The sequence below is a fragment of the Galeopterus variegatus genome, unplaced genomic scaffold (assembly GCF_000696425.1).
Source record: "Galeopterus variegatus unplaced genomic scaffold, G_variegatus-3.0.2 Scaffold2108, whole genome shotgun sequence".
Taxonomy (NCBI): domain Eukaryota; kingdom Metazoa; phylum Chordata; class Mammalia; order Dermoptera; family Cynocephalidae; genus Galeopterus; species Galeopterus variegatus.
This window is the reverse complement of record NW_007728219.1, coordinates 182,408-205,128: the sequence shown is the minus strand read 5'-3', so window position 1 is coordinate 205,128 and position 22,721 is coordinate 182,408. Positions and strand designations below refer to the sequence as shown.

General features: G+C 56.5%; 3 protein-coding genes across 5 annotated transcripts in view; all 3 read left to right on the top strand.

Moving 5' to 3' along the window:
• Positions 1–9,073, top strand: part of SPEG (SPEG complex locus) — a 47,522-nt gene extending 38,449 nt beyond the window's left edge. The window contains exons 29-40 of the mRNA XM_008580485.1: positions 1–350; positions 628–759; positions 3,493–3,609; positions 3,796–3,963; positions 4,065–4,187; positions 4,356–4,523; positions 4,651–5,260; positions 5,713–5,952; positions 6,035–6,258; positions 7,133–7,208; positions 7,431–7,580; positions 8,052–9,073. The exon at positions 1–350 is cut by the window's left edge and continues 3 nt beyond it. Coding sequence (XP_008578707.1) covers positions 1–350; positions 628–759; positions 3,493–3,609; positions 3,796–3,963; positions 4,065–4,187; positions 4,356–4,523; positions 4,651–5,260; positions 5,713–5,952; positions 6,035–6,258; positions 7,133–7,208; positions 7,431–7,580; positions 8,052–8,244 — 2,551 coding nt within the window. The 3' untranslated portion in view covers positions 8,245–9,073. The remainder of the gene's footprint in view (positions 351–627; positions 760–3,492; positions 3,610–3,795; positions 3,964–4,064; positions 4,188–4,355; positions 4,524–4,650; positions 5,261–5,712; positions 5,953–6,034; positions 6,259–7,132; positions 7,209–7,430; positions 7,581–8,051) is intronic.
• Positions 9,074–11,672: 2,599 nt separating this feature from the next.
• Positions 11,673–13,675, top strand: LOC103596776 (CAVP-target protein). Its single transcript, XM_008580484.1, is given in 7 exon segments — positions 11,673–11,766; positions 11,769–11,799; positions 12,152–12,372; positions 12,375–12,416; positions 12,999–13,098; positions 13,259–13,297; positions 13,467–13,675. Coding segments are annotated over 7 exon segments (666 nt in total). The 3' UTR covers positions 13,606–13,675.
• Positions 13,676–14,414: 739 nt separating this feature from the next.
• Positions 14,415–21,919, top strand: GMPPA (GDP-mannose pyrophosphorylase A). Of its 3 annotated transcripts, XM_008580482.1 has the most exons (14): positions 14,415–14,465; positions 15,277–15,386; positions 15,487–15,584; positions 16,669–16,772; positions 17,046–17,232; positions 17,578–17,637; positions 18,892–19,022; positions 19,663–19,677; positions 20,009–20,143; positions 20,274–20,371; positions 20,524–20,570; positions 20,786–20,878; positions 21,067–21,235; positions 21,628–21,919. In XM_008580482.1, exons 2-14 carry the CDS (start codon positions 15,347–15,349, stop codon positions 21,726–21,728), a joined length of 1,278 nt encoding a protein of 425 aa, XP_008578704.1. In that variant the 5' UTR covers positions 14,415–14,465; positions 15,277–15,346; the 3' UTR covers positions 21,729–21,919. The 3 variants fall into 3 exon arrangements, with proteins under 3 accessions (XP_008578704.1, XP_008578703.1, XP_008578705.1); XM_008580481.1 differs by lacking the exon at positions 14,415–14,465 and having other exon boundaries at positions 14,647–15,386; XM_008580483.1 differs by lacking the exons at positions 14,415–14,465; positions 19,663–19,677 and having other exon boundaries at positions 14,648–15,386.
• Positions 21,920–22,721: the final 802 nt, after the last annotated feature.

The window sequence follows — 22,721 nt, the reverse complement described above, 5'->3', positions numbered from 1 at the left end:
CCCGCCGGCGCAGCGCCACCCGGCCTGGGAGGCCCGCGGCGGGGACGGGGAGAGCTCGGAGGGCGGTAGCTCGGCGCGGGGCTCCCCGGTGCTGACGGTGCGCAGGAGGCTGAGCTCCACCCTGGAGCGGCTGTCGAGCCGGTTGCAGCGCAGCGGCAGCAGCGAGGACTCTGGGGGCGCGTCGGGCCGCAGCACGCCGCTGTTTGGACGGCTGCGTAGGGCCACGTCCGAGGGCGACAGTCTACGGCGCCTCGGCATCCCGCACAATCAGCTGGCCGCCCAGGCCGGTGCCACCACGCCTTCCGCGGAGTCTCTGGGCTCCGAGGCCAGCGGCACGTCGGGCTCCTCAGGTGAGGAGGGGCGGGGGTAGGTGGCAGGTGCAGAAAGCGGAAGACAGGGGAGTGCGCTGGAGAGAGGGCTGGAGACACCTACCAGAGAGAGGCTGAAGAGGTGCTGGAGGCCCTGAGGATGGAATTGGCAGGGCTGGAGGAGACGGCGGTTGAGAGGTGGAGGCTGGGAGGCGGCGGCTAGACGCCCTTTTCTGCAGCTTTGGGCTGAGCTGCGGGGAGGTGGGTGGGGGCTTGCTGGTACTGCCGGACAAGTGCTCATGGGCTTGGGTCTGTGCAGCTCCAGGGGAAAGCCGAAGCCGGCTGCGCTGGGGCCTCTCTCGCCTGCGGAAGGACAAGGGGTTTTCACAGCCAAACCTCTCTGCCAGTGTCCAGGAGGACTTGGGTCACCAGTATGTGCGCAGTGAGTCAGGTAAGAAAGACCCCAGGGAACACTCATAGTTGGGTGGGAAGTGGGCCCCCTTGAGGAGCCTGGGCGGCGGGGAAAGGGGCCTAGAGTCAGGAAAACAACAAGGATAGTAATAGCAGCAGCTGCCATGAATTAGCAAAACCCAGTGTCCTATTAAACACCTTAGAGGCGTTGCCTCATTCAATCCGGTAACATTGCTTAGAAACTATGAACATCATCCCTATTTTACAGGTGAGGAAACGGGCTTAGTGATACCAAGTAGCTGGTCCAAGTCACAGGGCTAGTCAGTGGAGCTGCCAGAGTTGGACTGTGTGACCCCCTGTAGCCAGGTCCCAGAAGTGGCTCAGGACACTATACTTACGCCTTTCTTTGGCTGGCCTCCTCTCTGCAGAGACCCTGGAAGGTTTCTGTAACTGCATGTGGTTTTGAAGGAGCTCAGGATAGGGCTCCCCAGCCCCACAGCCTTCCTTCAGATATGTGTGTGCTAGAGTGAGTACCCAAAGACATTTTCTCTCCCTGCCTAGAGGACTGTGCTCCCAATTCTCCATTTCTCTACAGCCCTATGCACTCAGCTGTCCTTTCCTGGGACCTGTCCCCAGAAGGGGCTTCTGCACAGAAAAACAGCCTTCAGAGCTCTTTGCTAGGGGGAGGGGGGCTTGGGGTATGCCCTGGTCTGTTCTCTGCCTGTGCCCTGGGGCTGCAGGGAGAGAAGAATTCTCCACTTGGGGTCATGCTGTCCCCCACATGAAAAGAGGCATTACTCCGGGACTACAAGCAAAGGCTTTTGGAGGCCAGGTTTTCAAGGCCAGAATGCAGGAGAGGAGCCAGCTCCCGCAACCAGACTGGGTGCAGGGTCTCTATAAGCCGTTGGTTCTGCTGTTCCCCTGTTTCCCGGTGGTAGTCAGAATGGTTTCAGTCTTGCCTCAGCTGGGCTTGAGGGGATTGTGTCCAACCATGGTCAGGGCAGTGGGGGCTGTAGTGAGTGAGAAGGGAGGGAAGGCCAGCTTGGGGATGTGGGGAGGAGGGGAAATGAAGAGACCAGCCAACAGAGAATCCTGGGGACATCTGCTCCCCTTCCACCTGGGGCCTCCCTCCCAGCTCTGTTTTGCTTGTGGAGCTGATTTCCTGCCTAGGTGGTGTCCCCTTACCTGTGGGGAGGAGGGGAAATGAAGAGACCAGCCAACAGAGAATCCTGGGGACATCTGCTCCCCTCCCACCTGGGGCCTCCCTCCCAGCTCTGTTTTGCTTGTGGAGCTGATTTCCTGCCTAGGTGGTGTCCCCTTACCCCACCTGCTCCCGTTCTGTGCTCCCCGCAGGAAGAAGGCTGTCCCACATCCATTTTATCAACTAGGGCTGGCCCCAGGGGAGTGGGGGTGGGGCTGGCAGAGCTGGGCCTGGGTCACTTTTCACTTCTCCTCCTGGCCTCGTGCTCTCTTCCCTCTACCCAGTACCCTCACTTGTCTGGAGGGAGCAATCTATGAAACCATGTTCACATCACAGTGTTGGAGCCTCAGTGTGGGACCACTACTTGTGGAGCAATGGGGTACAGGGGGAAGAGGGGACATGCTGCTGTCCTGATCATCTGCTCCTGCCCAGTTCATCCCCACTCCATTTCCTCCTGGTTCTTCAGACAGGCAGCAGCTAGGACTCCCAGGAGTCTCTTAGCTCTTTCAGTCCAGGTGAAAAAAAAAAAAAACCCATCTCACCCACCTTCCCCCACTGCCTGCCCCCTCTACCCAGGACCAGATTGGGATTTTTCTAAGGGACATTCCCAGGGATCACAAACTCAAATCCTCAGGGCACTAGGGAGCCATAGGTCGCTGCGCTGGAGCCAAAATCCTGGCCCCAACTCCACCAGGGGCACAATCACAACCAGCTGGCAAAGCAGCTTCCCTGCTTTGCTGAAACAGCCTCTTTCTCTGGGGGTCTGCTACTGGCTTCTCTACTGGGTATATTAACAAGACAATAATAAGAAGAACAATAAAAGCTAACATTTATGAGCACTTATTATATGCCAGGCACAGACACATGCTAAGCACTTTACATGCCTCTTTTAATTATCACAGTAACCTTCTGAGCTTGGTATTATTACTTTCTTCAACTTATAGACAAGAAATGGAGCTTCTGAGAGGGTAAATGACTTGCCCAAGGTCATGCGGATACTGTCTCTTGCTCCTTCGAAAGCTCTCACCACTTAATCTGCAGGAGGACATAGAAGGTCTAGAACCCTCTTCCCAGACCCCACATGGGAAGAGGGTCAGGGAGGCAGGCTGACACACTTCTGGGGTCTGCCCATGGTTTGCCTTGGCTTCAGATGTTTGGGAGACTGCACATTCTGATTGAATGTTTTACATTTTATCCCTTCTCAGCTCAGATCACTCTCTCCTCTCCCTCCCTTCTCACTTGCCCTGTGGTGGCCCAGAGGGAGTGACTATTGCAGGATCTTAACCATTACTGTTTTTCAATACTTGTTTTTTATTTTATTTAACAAGTGCTTATACAGAACATAGTTCCGGGCCCTGCTCTAAGTGATTTACAGACATATGAGGTAGTTACCAAGCATCTCCAATAGTCAGTGCAAGTAGAGATAGTTCTACGTACAGTGAAGGTCTGGGAAAAGTGACGCTTGCTGCGAAGAAAATTCTCAGAGGTATGGTGGGTTCCACTCCCCCCCACCTCAGAGGTAGGTGAGCCAGTGTCCCTGCAGACAGATGGCTTTCTCTGCTTTCTCTCCAGACTTCCCCCCAGTCTTCCACATCAAACTCAAGGACCAGGTGCTGCTAGAGGGGGAGGCAGCCACCCTGCTCTGCCTGCCAGCAGCCTGCCCTGCACCCCATATCTCCTGGATGAAAGGTAAGGAGATGACATCTCCCACAGAGTTGGAGGTGGAAGTCGGTGAGTGGCCCCAAGCCCAGGGATGGAAGAGGCTAGGTCTTGGGGTGGGCATGGTTCAGGGGATGCTGGGGTGGGGGGCAAGTGACGGGAGCCTGGATGTGTGCTGCCTCAGTCAACAGCTCCTTCTGCCCCTCCTGCCCCCAGACAAGCAATCTCTGCGGTCAGAGCCTTCTGTGATCATCGTGTCCTGCAAAGATGGGCGGCAGTTGCTGAGCATCCCCCGGGCGGGCAAGCGGCATGCTGGGCTCTATGAGTGCTCAGCCACTAACGTCCTAGGCAGCATCACCAGCTCCTGTACTGTGGCTGTGGCCCGTGAGCCTGGGGCAGAACCCGGGGGAGGGGAGCAGGGCTTGATGGGCTCTCTTAGCTCACTGGGACATAGGGGCTCACTGGGACTCTCTTCCCCTTATCAGGCATCCCAGGAAAGCTAGCTCCTCCTGAGGTGCCCCAGACCTACCAGGACACGGCGCTGGTGCTGTGGAAGCCAGGAGACAGCCGGGCACCTTGCACGTACACACTGGAGCGGCGGGTGGATGGTGAGGGACAGGGCAGGATAGTGGGGTGCGGCTGATGGAAGGTAGAGGAGCCTGGGAAGGCAAGTGTCCTCCCCAGAGAGAGGTCCCCTCGCTGGCTCTTCACAGATAGCACTGGGAGCTTGGGTTACCCCTTCTGTGGCCTCAGCCTCTCCCGCATCCTGCCTGCAGGGGAGTCTGCCTGGCACCCTGTGAGCTCAGGCATCCCTGATTGTTACTACAACGTGACCCACCTGCCAATCGGCGTGACTGTGAGGTTCCGTGTGGCCTGTGCCAACCGTGCTGGGCAGGGGCCCTTCAGCAATCCTTCTGAGAAGGTCCTCATCAGGGGCACTCAAGGTCAGTGGGACGAGGAGGAGGGTGGTGGGAGAAGGAAGGGGACTATGAGCCCAGGGCCCACCCCCTCAGAGCACCGTGGCTTTGTCCTCAGGACACCATGGTGATGATTTTCTTTGCCTTTTCTTAGATTCCTCAGCTCTGCCATCTGCTGCTTACCAAGAGGCCCCTGTTACCTCAGGGCCGGCCAGGGCCCCACCTCCTGACTCTCCTACCTCACTGGCCCCACCTCCAACCCCAGCCCCTGCTTTCCCTGTCCCCCCGTCAGTTGCTCTCAGCCCCTCCTCTCCCCCCACACCCCCTAGCCAGGCCTTGTCCTCACTCAAGGCTGTGGGTCCACCTCCCCAAACCCCCCCACGAAAGCACAGAGGCCTACAGGCTGCCCGGCAAGCAGAGCCCACCCCACCTAGTGCCCAGGTCACCCCAAGTGAGCCCAAGTCTTTTGTCCCTGACACTTGGACCCCAACCCCAGCCTCCACCCCTCAAGGGGTTAAAACAGCATCTTCCTCCACTCCCCTCTACATGGTGACTTCCTTTGTGTCTGCCCCTCCAGCCCCTGAGCCCCCAGCCCCTGAACCCCCTCCTGAGCCCATCAAGGTGACTATGCGGAGCCTCAGCCCGGCCAGGGAGGTGGTCAGCTCCCCTCGGGTTGGTCCCCCCATCTCTCCCAGGCCAGAGGGCACTACTCTTCGGCAGGGGCCCCCTCAGAAACCATACACCTTTCTGGAGGAGAAAGCCAGGCAAGAAGGGCTGGGGAAGGGAAGGACGGGGAGAGTGGGTCAAATGTAGAGAACACAGGGATTCAGAGAAGATCAGACTGTCTTGGCTGGGGTCGGGGGAGGTGCTGAGATCTGGGTCCTTAGAACTGCTGAGTTCAAACGTGCCAGGCTCTGTACTAAACTCTTTAGCCATATGATTTCATTCAATCTTCACACCTCTCAAAGGACGACTCTGTGTTATTATCATCACCCATTTCACAGGTGGAAAAACTGAGTTTAGAGAAGTTATGGGATTTGCCAGTGAGTGGCAGAGCTAGGACTCAAACCCTGTTCTTAGGACTAAAATCTGGTGCCCTTACTGGAACTGCTGCAGTCTTGCCCATAGGGGTCCCTGCTACCCACTTTAGCCATCACATGGAAGTGTCCCTCTCCTCCTTCTGAGCCTGTGGTGTCCCCCCCCCACACACACATAGGGGCCGCTTTGGTGTTGTGAGAGCATGCCGAGAGAATGCCACAGGGCGAACGTTCGTGGCTAAGATCGTGCCCTATGCAGCTGAGGGCAAGCAACGAGTCCTGCAGGAATATGAAGTGCTGCGGACGCTGCACCACGAGCGGCTCATGTCCCTGCATGAGGCCTACATCACCCCTCGTTACCTCGTGATCATCGCTGAGAGCTGTGGCAACCGGGAACTCCTTTGTGGGCTCAGCGACAGGTAGCTGGGCATGCCGGGGGAACAGAGGGGACAGTCAGGGAGGCTGGCCTGGGAGACCACCTGCTCCGTGCCTGTCCCCTAGGTTCCGATATTCAGAGGATGACGTGGCCACCTATGTAGTGCAGCTGCTACAAGGCCTGGACTACCTTCATGGCCGCCACGTGTTGCACCTGGACATCAAGCCAGACAACCTGCTGCTGGCCCCTGACAATGCCCTCAAGATTGTGGACTTCGGCAGTGCCCAGCCCTACAACCCCCAGGCCCTGCAGCCCCTTGGCCACCGCACGGGCACATTGGAGTTCATGGGTGAGGGGATCTGTTGCCAGCCAGGATGGGGGATTGGGGCACTGCCAGAAGGGCAGCGGCCAGGGCTCAGCCCACTTCACCCACATATGTGTCACTTATTGAATGCTTACTGTATGCAAGCAATGAATCAAGTCCTTTACGTGGATTTTTTTAAAAATTAATCTTTATAATAGCTCTGAAGTTTGGCATAATATTACCACCCTTTTATAGATGAGGAAACAGAGGTGCACTGAAGTTAAGTATTTGTCCAATCAGACAGTTATAAATGGTAGAGGCAGGATTTGCTAAAGCCGAAAAGACAAGAGAATCAATTATTACTTTATATAAATAAGGAAAACCAGCTACTATTTAGCTACCTGCTAAATGCTTGATGTTCATCATCTCTATTCTTTAGAGTGATTCTACAAGCCACACTTTACAGATGAGGCAGTAGGAAGCCAAACAGGTTTAGTAAATGGCCCAGGGTACCGTTGCTAGAAGGGGCAGGCATAGGATTAGAGCCAGCCAAGCTGATTTCAAGGCTCTTAATCTTGAGGTCAGCCACACTCTGTGGATGGGAGCCCTACATCAGAGTTGATCCAAGGAGCTAGGGACCCGGGCTCTCAGCTCCTCTGGAGTTCTGAGGACCTCCACCATTCATTTCCTGGGCTTATTCCTCAGGTGCCCCACATCTCTCCTGGAGGCTACCCCCACTTCTGTCCTTCCTGTTGGCCTTCACAAGGCATACTGCTCTGGTCATACCCGTGGTTTGGTGACCTGGGCACTGTCCTCCTTAAGCTCCTAGGGTCCTCCCTTGTCTCTGCCCCCTCCCCCACCTCTGCCCACTTCCCTGCCACCAGGAAGCTGGGTCAGCTTGGCCTCTGTCTCCTGTCAGCTCCTGAGATGGTGAAGGGAGAACCCATCGGCTCTGCCACGGACATCTGGGGAGCAGGTGTGCTCACCTACATCATGTGAGTGTCCCTGGCCCCTCCCACACTCTGAGCTCCAGGACCCACCTCCTGCCTACACCCTCTCCTGTGCCCAGCCTCCCTAGTGCACATGCACACACACAGCCAAGTGCAGGGTCACACTGTCCCTGAGCTCTGTGCCCCTCAGAACACCCATGCTAATGTCCTTGGGCCTGGGAGTTGCCCTTAGTTCATGTGTATCAACTGAACTGTCTTCCACAACAGGCTCAGCGGACGTTCCCCATTCTATGAGCCAGATCCCCAGGAAACGGAGGCTCGGATTGTTGGGGGACGCTTTGATGCCTTCCAGCTATACCCCAACACATCCCAGAGTGCCACCCTCTTCTTGCGAAAGGTCCTCTCAGTACATCCCTGGTGAGTGGGCCCCACACCTGCCAACCCACTAGCATTTCCTGCCCCTGGCCTTAGACTGTCCTGGTCCAGCCTGTGCCAAGAATCCCCCAGTTCCTCCCCTTCCCCTAATAATATGCTGCTGCTGCTACTTCTACTGAATAGTTGTACTACCCACTATTTAATGCTCATAGCAGCCTTTTGAGAGGTAGAATCACTGTCCCCATTCCAGAGATGGGAAAACTGAGCTCCAGAGTTGGCTGCTGCTACTTCTACTGAATAGTTGTACTACCCACTATTTAATGCTCATAGCAGCCTTTTTAGAGGTAGAATCACTGTCCCCATTCCAGAGATGGGAAAACTGAGCTCCAGAGTTACCCAAGATCACACATATAGGGGTGGATTCAGGATTGGGGTGTGGTTTGTGGGAGGACCGACCCCACCCACTCTGGGAGCCATCCCTCCAGGCTCACGATCCCTGGCTCGGCCTGGCAGGAGCCGGCCCTCCCTGCAGGACTGCCTGGCCCACCCGTGGCTGCAGGATGCTTACCTGATGAAACTGCGCCGCCAGACACTCACCTTCACCACCAACCGGCTCAAAGAGTTCCTGGGCGAGCAGCGCCGCCGCCGGGCTGAGGCCGCCACCCGCCACAAGGTGCTGCTCCGCTCCTACCCCGGCAGCCCCTAACGGCATGGACCACAGCTCAGCCTTGGGTTTGACTTGGGCTTCCCACCAATGCCAAGGGACATTCCAGGGCACAGCTGAGCCGGGTGGGCCTGGGGCTTCAGATACCACCAGCAGCAACATCTGACCAGGCTATTACCTCATGGACCTGTGGGGACAGAGGCCCGGGGGTTTGGCCTGATGCCACCCCTGGCCAGAGCCAGAGTGGAAGACCGATTGGCCAGGCTGGGCAGGGGTGGGAACAGGAAGAGGGGCAAGAAGGGAATGGGGAAGTAAAGAGAAAAAGGAGGTGAGGGATAAGGAGAGGGAGACTCCAGGAAGGTTGGGGATAGGGGCTACATCTCAGGGAGAACAGAGGAGGGGGGCAAGTGGCTGGAGAGGAGGAAGAGGAAGGAGCCCAGGGGGTCAGGGCAGTGGTCTGGGAGTGAGTGCCAGTAAAGCAGGGACGGGAGCCAGGATGTGAGAGAGGGTGTGAGGTTGGGGAGGAAGAGGAGAGAGGACTTCGGTGGTGGTGGTGGGGTGGGCCAGCTGCTGGCATCACCAGAGCAGAAATGCAGAAACATGGCAGGCTGGAGGCAAGTGGTGGCTCAAGCTGGAGCTCACCTCCTGTCTAGTGACTCAGCTCCAGGCACTCTGTGCTGGCCTAAGGATGTGCCTACTGCCCCTCCATGGCCTTTGCCCCTTTTCCCACTCATATTTATTTATTTATTGACTTTTATGACGTTTTTCCTTCCATCCAATCCCTATTGCCCATGTCGTCCTGACCATCCCCTCAGCCATCCAGCTGTCCATCTGTCTGTCACAAGGAAAATAAAAATGGCAAGCAGCAGGACTTGTGTGTGGTCTGTGGGGAGGGATGGCTGGGGGGTGTGAGCCCTGGGACCTGGGCATTCGCTCTTCTCTGGGCCAGTGAGAGCTGAGGATTCCTCAACACACATTTGAAGGTATACCAGCAGCACCTTGGGACCTTCCAAGGCCCTCCCTTCGCCCTCCTGGCCCCTCACCTCTCCTCATTCCTAGAGGAGGGGAGACTGGTCTGCTTTCCCACTGCAGTTTTTGGAATGCTGGCAGACCCACTGAACCCCCCCCCCCATCTTCTAATATGACTCTGGTAGCCCCCACCTCTTGTCACATGTTCCTGCTTCACAACTTGGGGGACGCCAGGCTCTGGAATGAGCCAGTCCACACCCTAATCATGGCTCAGCCTCCTTTACTCTGCCTAAAAGGCCAGCTCTGGTCCTGACCCCTGGAGCAGAGTGGGTTTCATCTTGATGGTTGGCGAGAGTGAGTGGTATCAAGAGCTGCAACAGAAACCAGGACAGGCCCAAGCCACCCTCTTGGTGTTAGAGCACAGACCAGAGCACACGGAGCACCAGCTGGGAGTGCTCTGGTTGGCTGTGTCCAGCATTTTCCTAGGGCTGAGGGACATATCAGCCTGGGCCTTCTTGTTACCAGGGCAAGTTAGGGGGTCTGCTGGGTGCTAAGGCACCCTGATTCTAGCCACTCCCCTGCAGTGCCACAGAATGGCCACTGGGTCCTAGAACTGAGTTGCCCTTCCCTGAGGTGGGGTGGGGGGCAATGGGTGGATCCAGGTCTCCTTGTATCCAGAGGGATTGTCCCCCCTCTCCCACCTCCACCTTGAAAAGTCTGTTATTGGCAAAGTGAATGTAACAAAGCTGCCAACCATGAGCAGAGAAAGTTGGCACTGGTGTGTGCTGATCGAGGTTGAGGGGCCCCTTGGCTCCAGCTCAAACAACGCTTTGCCCAGCCCAGGCCAGCCCAGCCCAGCCTCACTGGCTCCTCAAGACCCCAGGGAAGAGGCAAGCCCCATCATCATAAAATAACAGGATGTTAAAGCCAGCTGGAGGGGACCAGAGAGACGCTTTGCCCACCTGTTATTTTAGTGATGAAGATATACACTTTGCCAGTGAGAATCTCCAATACCCTACACACTGCTAGTGTTTTCATATAAAAATGAGGTGCCTGAACTCATATCTTGATAAATGGTAAAATTCCTCTCCCGTCCCCTCTCTGATCTGGAGCTTCCTTCCCATCTCCATTGGAAATGGCATGTGAACGGCTTGTTCCAAACCCGGAGGAGCAAAGGTAATTTATGTCAGCAGAGCTGTGTCAAAATTGCTCTGATCAAAAAGTGACAGTGCTCCACACCTGGGCGGGTAGTCACAATGAATACAAGCAATTCTCCTACCTGGTGCCCTGGCCTGGGCAGACTGGGCTCCAGGCAAGCCCCAGAGGGGTTAACTGAACATCAACCTCAGGCGATCTGATGCTCCTATGCATCAGTTTATACCCCCAAAACCCAAAAGGCTTGGGCAAACCTAGGGTTGGGGAGTCAGTAGTAGTGTTAATCTCCAGGGGCACTGCAGTCCAGCCTGAACCTACCATGTCACATCGAGGCGAGTGGGGATGAGGATGATTTGGTGGGGCTGTTGGTCTCAAAAATCTTTCCCAGCCTCTGTAGATTTTTCTGAGTTTACCACCAGGAGGCACAGTGCAGAAACGACAGCCCTAGACTCTAGGGGTAGGGGTGGGTGTGGGAGAGGAGTAAGGCGCTTCCAGGTTGGTCCTGATAGCCACGTGGCCCTTTCATGATTGGCTGTATGGACCATGAAGTCTGCGGCTACTCTGGCTTCATTCAGGGACCCCCCCTCCAAACACTTGCACCCCCTTAACTGACAGTGTCAAGGGACCAGCATGTTGTCTGCCTGTGTGGTCATGATTGGCTGTATGGACCATGAAGTCTGCGGCTACTCTGGCTTCATTCAGGGACCCCCCCCTCCAAACACTTGCACCCCCTTAACTGACAGTGTCAAGGGACCAGCATGTTGTCTGCCTGTGTGGTGACCGACCTGAGTGCAAGCTGCCCCAGCAGTGAGCCAAGTCTCTTGTCAGCTAGGAGCCATGTGCGGTCCTCCTGGGAGTGGGATGGATATCCCCTGCCCTGGAGGGAATGGGGCCACGACCAGCTGTGCAGCTGTCCAGGTGCTGATGGGTGCACCCCAGAGCCGCTTGGGTTTCTCCCCCGGTCCTGCCCCAGTGGCTGAGCCAGCATCCCAGTCATCCTCAGGCTAACTAAGGAATCTGCTTGGATCAGGGGGTGTGAGCCGGGGTCCCGGGGGGCTTGGGGCAACCTCGCCAAACAAGGTAGGAAGGGGAGCAGTGCATAAAACCCGGCCCAGGCCTGAGCACCTGCCCACTCCCTTACTGTGCCATCCGGAAGGGCTCTGTGCTGCCTGCAACCCAGCCAGTCGACCCAAGTCCTGAAGTAAACCCCTCCACGGTGAGTCTCATCCTCAGAGACGCCCCAGACACTCCCACCCGACGGGGTGTTCTGATCAGGCAGGGAAAGGGCTAAGGTGGGAACCTCTGTCTCAGCCTGGACCCCCATGTTTGTTTTCTGCTTTCCAAAGATGTTCAAAGCAACTCCTGCCAAAAAACCAGCGGCTGCAGCCCCACCTCTGGGATGTACCCTGGATATCAACGACCCCCAGGTCCAGAGCATGACAATCGCATCCAGGCTTCTTACCAGGGCCACAGGTGAGAGGGAGCCCTGGGGCCCTCAGGAGGAAGGGAGCTGGGGCTACAGAAAGTGCATTCCTGCACTGGGGGTGGGGGTGGGAGGATTAACACTGTGACGAACAACTAGGGTTAATGGACGTAGGAGGTAGGAGAGAGCGGTTATTGAGGTGTGGAAGGGTTACCGGCAAGAGTGGATCATTTTACCAGGGTAATAGTTCAGGAGCACCCCCTATCCCTACCCACTCCCACCTTTAGGAGTCTGGTGGGCCAAGGGGATGGGCGGGAGACGGTGCACCGCGGACAGGGCTGCGGGCGGGCGGGTGGGAGCCGTGTCATGGGAGCGCCAGGCCCTAGCCAGGCCCGCGGGTAGGTCCCGAAAGGAGCTGCGCGAGAAGGGACCGCCGCGGGTGCTGCAGCCGCTGAAAGACGTGGTGCTGATCGAGGGCACTGCGGCCAAGCTGGAGCAAGGACGGCAGGAGCTGTGCTACGGTCCCAAGTACCGCTATGTCTTCGAGGACCCTGACGTAGTGGCACTGGTGGTGCGCGACCGTGAGCTGGCAGACCTGGGCCAGTACAGCATCAACGTAACCAACGCCTTGGCCAGTGCTCCGACTCGGCGCACATCCTCGTGGAAGGTACGCGCGCCCCGGGCGCAGCGCCAGGGCTCAGAACAGCACCACCCCGCGGGCGTCCGCAGCCCGGTCCAGACGCGCGCGTTTACCGCTGGGCCTAGACGAGTCAGCATAGGGTCGTGGAGAGCCCGACCCCCGGCTGCGCATCGCCAAGCCGGCCGTGTGCGTCCTTCCCTACCTCGGGATCCGGCCGCACCCAGGCTAAGTCCGCTGTGGGCTTCGATCACGCGACTCCAGGGCCCCAAGGTCACACAGGGACCCAGAGGAAGAGCCAGGGTTAGAGCCTGGCTCCCAACCCAGGGCAATTTTCACCACCCAGAGCTGTCTCCGAGGCACCGCAAGGTCTGCGAACATTCCCGGGCTTTTACACGCTGTCTCTTTTGATCCTCTGTTCGACCACACGAAGTCGGAGGGGCAGGGATAAGTCCCTTTTCACAGCTAAAGAGATGAAACCAGAGAGGCTAATGATTTGCCCGACCTCACACTGCGAGTTCAAACGCACTTGTATTTAAGGCCAGATATTAGCTGGGGAGATGATGGCCCTGCCGTGTCCACCTCCAGGTCCTTTCCCTTTGCTTCCTCTAGTCCTGGCGAAGTTTCGAAAGGGACCTGCCAACACTAAAGTGCGCAAAGGTGCCACGGTGACGCTGACTGCGGAGATCGTGGGCGAGCCAGCGCCTAACGTGGCTGGGCCAAGGACAGGGGCGATTTAGTGTTGGCAGGTCCTTTCCCTTTGCTTCCTCTAGTCCTGGCGAAGTTTCGAAAGGGACCTGCCAACACTAAAGTGCGCAAAGGTGCCACGGTGACGCTGACTGCGGAGATCGTGGGCGAGCCAGCGCCTAACGTGGCTGGGCCAAGGACAGGGGCGACATCGAGGAGGATGACAGGCGAGAGCTGGGACCTGCGGCATGGGGAGGGCGTGGGGCTGGAACCGGGGCGGGACTGGGACGAGGCGGGGAACCGGGAGGCGAAGAACAGAGCTGGCTGGTTAGGCTCGTCCGGGGCGCTCGTAAACTGACCCGCGGCTCGGACCTCTCTCTCTGTCCCCCTTCCCCGGGTGCTGTTCCGTGTCGGCAGTACCACCACGGTGACCATTCGCCGGGCCACGCCCGAGGACAGCGGCAAGTACGAGGTGTACGTGGACAACAGCCTGGGCATGGACCAGAGCTTCGCTCGCGTGGACGTGGCCTGAAAGGGACCCTCAGACTTTTCACCCTGGCTCCAAGCTCGGGGGTGGGTGGGACTGACGACCGTCCTCCATCACGCTTACTAAAGCCGCTCTCTCTGATCCTCCGTGTTTATTCCGTTCTTTAGCGTCGCCATGCCCTCTCCCCAGCATCCGCACCCACACTTACTCCAGACCCACAGACAGAGGTCACAGAATGTTGGGGTCACAGGAAGTTTGGAGAGTACCTAGTCCGGTGCTTCCTCTTACAGACAGTAAATCTGACATAGGATTTCCCTCACCGTCGGACACTCCTTCACGTCCCAGAGCTACTGGCCCTGGAGCCCACAGCCCCGCCTTCTCTTCTTTTGTGTCCCTCAAGCCCCACCCTCTGGTGGCTGTTTGCTCTCTGGTCCCGCCCCTTCCGAGGCAGGTCACACCTCCACCCACACCTCCTGTCGTCTCCGGTCCTGCCTTTCCCTGTGACCTAGTTCTCCACTTTGGCTGCTGCCCCTGGGCCCATTCCCGGACATCTCAGGTCCCAATCTCAGGTTCCAGCCTCTGCTTCTCAGGCCACACCCTTCTCACTTAGACCCGCCCCCTCGATCCTTTGGCTCCGCCCCCGGGTTCCACCATCGCTTTCCTTCTCTCACAGTTCGAAAAGGGGGGGAAAAAACACTTAGACCCGCCCCCTCGATCCTTTGGCTCCGCCCCCGGGTTCCACCATCGCTTTCCTTCCCTCACAGTTCGAAAAGGGGGGGGGGGAATCTTCAGAACTACAATTCCCGGCAGGCTCTGCGAAGGAGTTCTCGCGAGTTACGAGAAGACACGTGCGCGGAAGGAGCAAGCAGTAGCGGGCGACCGAGCTGGCATAAAGAGAGCTAGTGGTAAAGGGAGTTGGTGGATGGCTGGCGGAAGGGGTCGGGGTCAGGGGACGGCCCCTAGACGGAGGGAGGGCTCGGAGGTCTCGGCTGGCTCCGCATGTCTGTGCCTGTGCTGGTCCCACAGCCTCTGGCTACCAGACGCTAGGGTTTACTGGACAGTGTCAGTTGTGGGGTTCAGAAGGTCAGCAGTCAGTCCTCCGAATGCAGAAATTCAGCACCGATGGTATTAGGACTTGGGGGGTGGTAGGTTCAGTGTTTAGGATGCCAAGGGGCTGTCTTTTTGTTCGGGGTTCAGCGTATAGAGAGGTTAGTTTTAGGATTCAGGCTGAGCATATGAAGGGTTTTTGCTAGGACTGGGGGCTCATCAAATGCAGATCAGTGTTAGTTCAATACTTGGGGTTCCGCTTAGGATTGAAGTTAAATATCTGGGGCTCAAGGTTTGCGGTTCAGTATTCAGGGTTCACTATTGGGATTCAGGGCTTAACCTTTAGAATGAGGATGCAACAATTTGAGAATCAGTGGGTTTGAGCTTTCAGCTTTTTGAGGGTTGAGGTCTAAGAAGGGGGTCTCTGCTGAGTTCTGAGTTTGCAGAATTTGTTCATGAGCAGAGGGAAGCCTGTTAGAGATCCAACTGTGAAGTGCGAATTTGAGAATTTGGGAAGAATCACTGTGAGGTTTGAAGGCCAACTGGAATCTGGGTTGGGATTTGAGACGTGTGGGATTTGTTAGGTGTTGTGTCCAGGGAAGTACTACTATATTGAACTTTGGTTTTACATCTTGGGAGAGGGCTAAGTGTTGATATTTGGGACTTTAGGTTTGCTGGAGTATGAGATCTGAGCCCAATTTCTCTGTTGGGATTTGAGGTTTAAGTAGCAATCACCATCATGCTCAAAGCCGTGATCTTGATTGGAGGCCCTCAAAAGGGTGAGCAGCCAGAGGAAGGGGGGAGGAGGCTGGGCTGAGTGGTTGGTGGGATGGGAGCAGAGAGAGGCAAGAGACTGAAATCTCCTCTCTTCTCTCCCAGGCACTCGCTTCAGGCCTTTGTCTTTTGAGGTGCCCAAACCACTGTTTCCTGTGGCAGGGGTCCCTATGATCCAGCACCATATCGAGTCCTGTGCCCAGGTAACAGCATAGGCTCCCCTGTCTAACCTCACTTTCTGTTCATCTTCTCCATGCCATATTTCCCCCTTTCCCAGCCATGATCTCTTCCCACCAGGCATAACTCCAAAGTCCATCATTCACAGTTGACAATGTGAATGACACCCCTTCAAGTTGTACATGCAGCTGCCCTGCTGTCTTCCCCTAATCTGGCTTCTTCCTGCTCAGATTTCATTCCTGTTCTTAAAGTATGGAAAGTGAGATCAGGCAGAGATCTCAGAGACAATTTAAAGCCATAGCATGGGGACCCTTAATGGTAAAGCACAGAATTCATACCCTTGCTCACCATGGAGCTCATTTCTTTATTGCTTTTGATATTTGGGCAAGCAAGGTTTTGATTTGAATCCACTCTCTGCCTGCTGTGAGGCTTGACGCAATTTTACACCCTCTCTGAGCCTGTTTCCTTATCTGTAAAATGGGGGTGATTAGACCTCATTGTGGGGCAGCAAAGCTTAGAGGTGATGTTTGTAAGGTGCGTAGTACAATGCAGGCCCTTGATCTCATGCTGATCTCAAACTTATACTGACAGATAATAAGAATGGAGAAAAAAAAATGGGTGGGTTATCCCTTAATGCAGCTTGGGAGGCAAAGTCTTTCCTAGAGTGAGTCCTAATTCAGGTGGGTGGGAGGGATAATAAAAGATTGCAAGATTATGGGCTGGCCGGTTAGCTTACTCAGAGTGTGGTGCTGGTAACACCAAGGTCAAGGGTTCGGATCCCTGTTTCAGACAGCCACCCCCCCAAAATAAATTTAAAAAAAAAAAAGAAAGATTGAAAGATTAGGGCTGAGACTTCCTCTAATGTCCTCATTGTCCAGAGGGGAGAACAGGCCAGAGTGGTAAAGTGAGTGCCCCAGAGCTGAGCCTGCAACTGTGGTCTCTGGACTTCAGGGCCAGCACCAGGGATTTCCCCAACATTCCCTCTTATCAGATACGAGGGGACTTCAAAAAGTTTGTGGAAAAATGGAATGAAAAGATAATATGAATCTTTCCATGAACTTTTTGAAGACCTGGTGTATTTTTTCTCCCAACTTCTTCCCTTGTTCTCAGGTCCCTGGGATGCAGGAGATTCTGCTCATTGGCTTTTACCAACCTGATGAGTCCCTTACCCAGTTCCTAGAGGCTGCCCAGCAGGAGTTTAACCTTCCAGTCAGGTGTTTGTGCACACATACATATATAGGGGAGGGGAGTGCCCTAGGCCTCTGAGTTCTCGGGAGTGGGTTGAATCAACATTTGCCAGAGTTCACCCTCACATACTAGAAGGATTCTTATTTGGGCATCTCTGACTCCCTGAATTATGGAGCTTCTCTGTGGGCCTTGGGCAGGAGTACTCCTGGGAACAGGGAGGGGTGGGGGTCTGGTGACCTAGCTCCTGGTATCTGTCTCCTTGGGTCTCACTGAACTGGCTCTGGGGTCCCTGGGGACAGGTACCTGCAGGAATTTGCACCCCTGGGCACAGGAGGTGGTCTCTACCATTTCCGGGACCAGATTCTGGCTGGGAGCCCCGAGGCGTTCTTTGTGCTCAACGCTGACGTCTGCTCTGACTTCCCCTTGAATGCTATGTTGGATGCCCACAGATGCCAGCCTCACCCTTTTTTACTCCTTGGCACAACGGTGAGGGGGCCGGGAGGGCTGGAAGGTGAGGAGGGGTGATCCAGAGAGGTTCCTGGAATGTAGAGTATCAGGGAGGCAGGAGCAGCCTGGGAGCTGGAGCAGAATGGGCGTCAGGAGGAGATGTACTGCCCGAGCAGTAGTGGAGGTGTCAATGGAGACCCTGAGCCCTTTGGCTGCTCAGACATAGGGAGGGGGAGGGCAGCTGTCAGTTCTCACCCCTGCTGAAGGCCTGTCAGTGGTGGAGCTGCGTGCCAGGTGCTATAGGGGAGGGAAAGGAAGAAAGAGAAAACAGACCTGGCTGCCCTGGAGCAGGCAGGTCACAGCTCGGGTGCGTCTGTCTTTCAGGCTAACAGGACACAATCCCTCAACTATGGCTGCATTGTTGAGAATCCAGAAACGCATGAGGTGAGAGTGGAGAGGGGGCTGGGTGGCTGCCTCCTCTGTGTGTCATCATCCTCCACCCCAGGCCTCTAGAGAACGCTGGAGTACTATTGGGTGGGCCCCAGCTTTGTCAAACAAGTGGGACACTCCCCCAATTGATCGTCTTTTATCCCTTTAAGAGAGACTGGCTACAGGAAAACGGTAACGGTTAATTTCCATGGGTTTGGTGCTCTAATAAATGTATGCACAGGGTGTTAGGGAACACAAAAGGGGGGGCCCAACCCAGTCTTGCCAGGGTGGAGGTGGGGAGGGCTTCCTGGAGGAAGTGAGGTCTGAGCTGTGTTAGATTTGACTAGATGAGGAAGGAGGCAGGAAGGCCTTTCACGCAGAGGGAATGGACTGTGCAAAGGCATAGAGGCAGCAAATAGCATAATGCCTCCCAGTTGTGGAGGTGGGGACATAATTGGCCAGGCAGAGGGGCTGTGAAACTCCCTGCCCCTGAGCCTAACTGACTTTCACACACCCCTTTTATCTGATTATGCTTTGATATAAAACATACATATAAACACACATGCACATATGCATGCACACGAACACACACACATACGCATATATGTGGTACATATATATATATACATACCTCCATATATATAGTTTTGTTCCAGACACCAGCTAGGTGTGAGAAACACAGCTGAAAAGGCACAGTCCCTGCCTCTCAGGAACCCTCGGTGTAGTGGGAGAGACAGAGTCAAAAGCCAACCTTTGCAAGTGACACAGGCCTGAATAACTATCTCTGGGGCCAGCAAGAGAGGACTCACAGAGGGAGTGACAATGTCAATTGGGTTTTGAAATGTGGACTTTACAGATGAAGAGGTGGGAACAGGCATTCCAGGCACAGGTATACAATGGCATGAAGTTGTGTTCTGGGAGCACTAGGAGGTGGGAAGGAGAGGGCAGGAGAGGGCATGGAGTTTGGATTTCTCTTGGAGGTGAAGGTGAAGGGCAGTCATCTCAGGGTTTAAAGGCAGGCAGTGGCAGGATGCACGCTGTATTTTAGGAAGACCGCCCTGGCAGCAGGGAGGAGATTGGAGGTGAAGGTGAAGGGCAGTCATCTCAGGGTTTAAAGGCAGGCAGTGGCAGGATGCACACTGTATTTTAGGAAGACCGCCCTGGCAGCAGGGAGGAGGGGCAGGGCAGGCCTGGAGATCAGAGGGTCTTAGGGGACTGTGGCAGTGGTCCTCCCCACCCTCCACTATCCCTTGCCTGCTCTGTCCTCAGGTCCTGCACTATGTGGAGAAACCCAGCACATTTATTAGTGACATCATCAACTGCGGCATCTATCTCTTTTCCCCGGAAGCCCTGAAGCCTCTTCGGGATGTGTTCCAGCGAAATCAGCAAGATAGGCAACTGTGAGGCAGGCCCCATGGCCCTGTAACCCCAAGTCCCCTGTCACAGACCCCAACACACACCAGTCTCTGCAGGCTCCATCTCAACCTTCTTACCTTCCTCCTCCCTTCTCCCTTCTCCACCTGTCATCCCCAGCTGAGCCTCCTGAATCCCTCCCCTCCTAACCTCATTCTGTCCCTCTTCCTTATCCATGCCACTTCCTCCTCTATCACCGCCTGCCCACTCCCCTTCTGGTCCATTTCTCTAAGCCCTGAGTGTCCCAGAGACGCCTTTCAGAACAGAAGGCAGCACACACTCGGGTGCACACACACTCGGGTGCAGACATGCGTGCACGCACACACACGTACTCTCAGGCTCCCCTTGGAGTGTAGCACCCCAGAGCCCTGCTGTCACAATCCCAGGGTCGCCCCTCGTAGGCCTAAAAGCTGTTCCCTTCTAGGGGCCCCCTGCCTTTACTGAGTCTGCCCTGACTACCTCCCCACCTTGTACCTCATCCCCAAGTAGCCATTTCTCACTCCCGCCCATGTCTCTGCTTCTTTTTCCATCTCTCCTGGCCTCTCTGTCTCTGTTTCTGCTGAGCTGGCATCTCTACCATCTCTCTCTCTCTCCCTCTCTTTCTATGACTGTCTCTGCCCTCATCAGCTGCCTTGCTCTGGGGTGAGTCTGTGTTTCATTCCATCCATTGAGGGGAGGATGGCGGGAGGGGGGTTTTGGAGGGGTGAATGGGGAGGAGAATGAGAATGGGGGAACCTCTTCTGGACATGGGGTAGAGACGGGAAGTGGATCTATGTCTGGGCTCCCTTGTGGTAGCACCCGAGCTGGGCCCTGGTGGGAGAGGTTCCTGGGATGTGAGCAGCCCTTTGGAGAGGACCTGACCAGAACTGGACAGGTGGGGGTATTCCTCTGACTCCAGTCCCTGAGGGACTGTGTTGGTCCCATAGTTGGGGCCCCACTAAGGAACTGATGTTAGCATCCCCCTCTCTGCCAGGGAGGACTCTCCAGGCTTGTGGCCGGGGGCAGGTACCATCCGCCTGGAGCAGGATGTGTTCTCAGCCCTGGCAGGGCAGGGCCAGATCTATGTGCACCTCACCGATGGTATCTGGAGCCAGATCAAGTCTGCAGGGTATGCAGGGTTGGAGATGGGGGGTTCTATGGCTCTGCTGGGGGGGCTGGGTTGCCTGGGGGTTCAGACTTTGGGGTGGTGGGCACAGGCCCTGCTGGCCCCTGAGCACCACCCCCCTTATGGCCCCCAGCTCAGCCCTCTATGCCTCCCGCCTCTATCTGAGCCGATACCAGTTCACTCACCCAGAAAGGCTGGCCAAACACACTCCAGGGGGTCCACGAATCCGAGGTACCCACTCTGTCCTCATTTTTAACCTCCCACAACCAACCCCCTCTGCCCTCTGAGCCATGACTGCTGTTCCAGAATTGAAGTCTCAATCCCTGCCCCCATCCAGAAATGGTTTGGGATATCTGCCCCCAGGTCCTCTCTTCTGCTTCTAGGAAACGTTTACATCCACCCGACGGCTAAGGTGGCCCCATCAGCTGTGGTAAGTGGTGGGCCCAGCCCCAGGGAGGGGACAGTCAGTTGCCATCAGGATGGGTGGGTGGTCCAGACACCACCTGAGCTCTGGGCGCCAGTCTCTCTCTTTGTCATGGCCTGTAGTGTGGTCTCAAGGAGGTTGCTTCCCCCTTATCTGTTCTTGGAGGGGATTGGACTTGGGGATCTTCCTCCAGGGCTTATGGTGTGTGCTCCTCCCCACAGCTGGGCCCCAATGTCTCCATCGGAAAGGGGGTGACCGTGGGCGAGGGTGTGAGGCTCCGAGAGAGCATTGTCCTCCACGGAGCCACATTGCAGGTAGGCTCCAGGTCACCCACAGCAGCATGTGGCATCCCAAGAGTGTGAAGGGAGGACCTGGGTATCCCCCCACTCCCCAGAGCAGGGAAGAAGGGTGAACTCCAAGGGCACTGCCCCTGGCCCCAGCTCACACCCTCCTGTTCCTGCTCCCTCCTACCCCACTCACCTCGTGCCATCCTGTTTGGCAGGAGCATACGTGTGTCCTGCACAGCATCGTGGGATGGGGGAGCACTGTAGGACGCTGGGCCCGCGTGGAGGGTACCCCCAATGACCCCAACCCCAATGACCCCCGAGCCCGCATGGACAGTGAGAGCCTCTTCAAGGATGGGAAGCTGCTGCCTGCCATCACCATCCTGGGTAAAGCTCCCTGGGGGCCTGGGGCTGGGAGAAGCCACCACAGGTGGTGGCCAGTGTTCTGTGGGGAGCATTTGTTCCTCTGTGTGTGTGTGTTTCTTCATTTAGCAAACATTTACCAAGTGCCTGCTGTGTGCCAGGCCCTGTGTGAGTCACTAGAAGCCACCACAGGTGGTGGCCAGTGTTCTGTGGGGAGCATTTGTTCCTCTGTGTGTGTGTTTCTTCATTTAGCAAACATTTACCAAGTGCCTGCTGTGTGCCAGGCCCTGTGTGAGTCACCGGGGGCGCAAGGCCAGCGGCACAGATGGGCAGGGAGGGATCCTTCTGGATGGCCCCAGCTCTCTGCCCGTTTCCCCTCCCTTGACCTCCCCCTGGTGCCCTCATCCCTGCTGCAGGCTGCCGTGTCCGGATCCCTGCCGAGGTGCTCATCCTGAACTCGATTGTTCTGCCACATAAGGAGCTGAGCCGCAGCTTCACCAACCAGATCATCCTCTGAGGGGGCTGCCAGAAGGCCCCCCAATGCCTATCTGCTTCCCTTGAGGCTGCTGCCTGCTTGGCCAGCCTCTGTCCAGAAAGTACCAGAGGAAGCCAGGCAGGATCTTCACCCACCGGGAACAATGTGGGTGGCTGGGGGGACTCCTGGCCTCACTCCCCACTCCCTAATAAACCCTGTGAACCTTAGAGCCAGCACAGACTCGGACTCAGCTTGTGCCTGGGCTGGGGGTGGGGGCGGAAGGGGGGCAGCTGAGTCAGGACCCCCACATTAGCATTTAAATTGGAGTCGTTGCTGCGGGCTCATGAATAATGAATCTGGAGCCCTGGTAAATCTCCCCCTCCCACTGCCTCAGCCTCTTGTGTTGCTCAGGAGGAAGGCCCTCCAGGCTCCCCAGCCGGCCGGGCCCCGCCTTCGCCCCTGCTTGCCCGTCTCCCTGTTCCTCCTCACTGGGCCCGGCTCAGGCTCCCAAGCACAAGGCTTCCGAAGGGAAGTGGGAAGGAGTTTGGTTGGGCAGCGGGCACAGGGACTGCGAGCCACAGGGCCGGGGCTAATCACCCGGCAGCCCGCTCTCCTCTGCCTGCTGAGCCCCAGCCCCGGCCTGTTTTCTGCTTTACCGGCTGCATCTGCTCCCAGCCTGGCTTTTGGCGGGGTGGGGGTTTCGGCCCCGCCTGAGGCTTCATGGCTGTGTCCTACTCTGGCAGGCAGGGCAGGCCTGAGCTGGTGCCATTCTCTCCAGAGGCACAGTGTCCTGGGAGGGCCACGTGCTGTCACCCTGGCCCTGCCCTTTGGGAGCTCTCAGTCCTCCTCTCGCAGCCATCTCTCATGTTTGCCTATGACCCCCATGTGCCCCTCTTGGCGCCCCCCTTTCCCCAGCTGTGGGTGCAGAGCTTAGTTGCCAGATGAGTTGGTAATGATCGTAATCTGCTAATTGAGAGGAATCTAATTACCCGAAGAGAATGTGGGGTGGGGGGGCAGGGTGTGGGTGGGAGGGAG

Bases quoted from the DNA above. Each gene is read 5' to 3' on its own strand.
- GMPPA (XM_008580482.1), top strand. From the start codon at position 15,347: ATGCTCAAAGCCGTGATCTTGATTGGAGGCCCTCAAAAGG. The intron at 17,233-17,577 runs GTGAGGGGGCCG...TCTGTCTTTCAG, and splicing joins TTTTACTCCTTGGCACAACG to GCTAACAGGACACAATCCCT. The intron at 20,879-21,066 runs GTAGGCTCCAGG...CCTGTTTGGCAG, and splicing joins TCCACGGAGCCACATTGCAG to GAGCATACGTGTGTCCTGCA.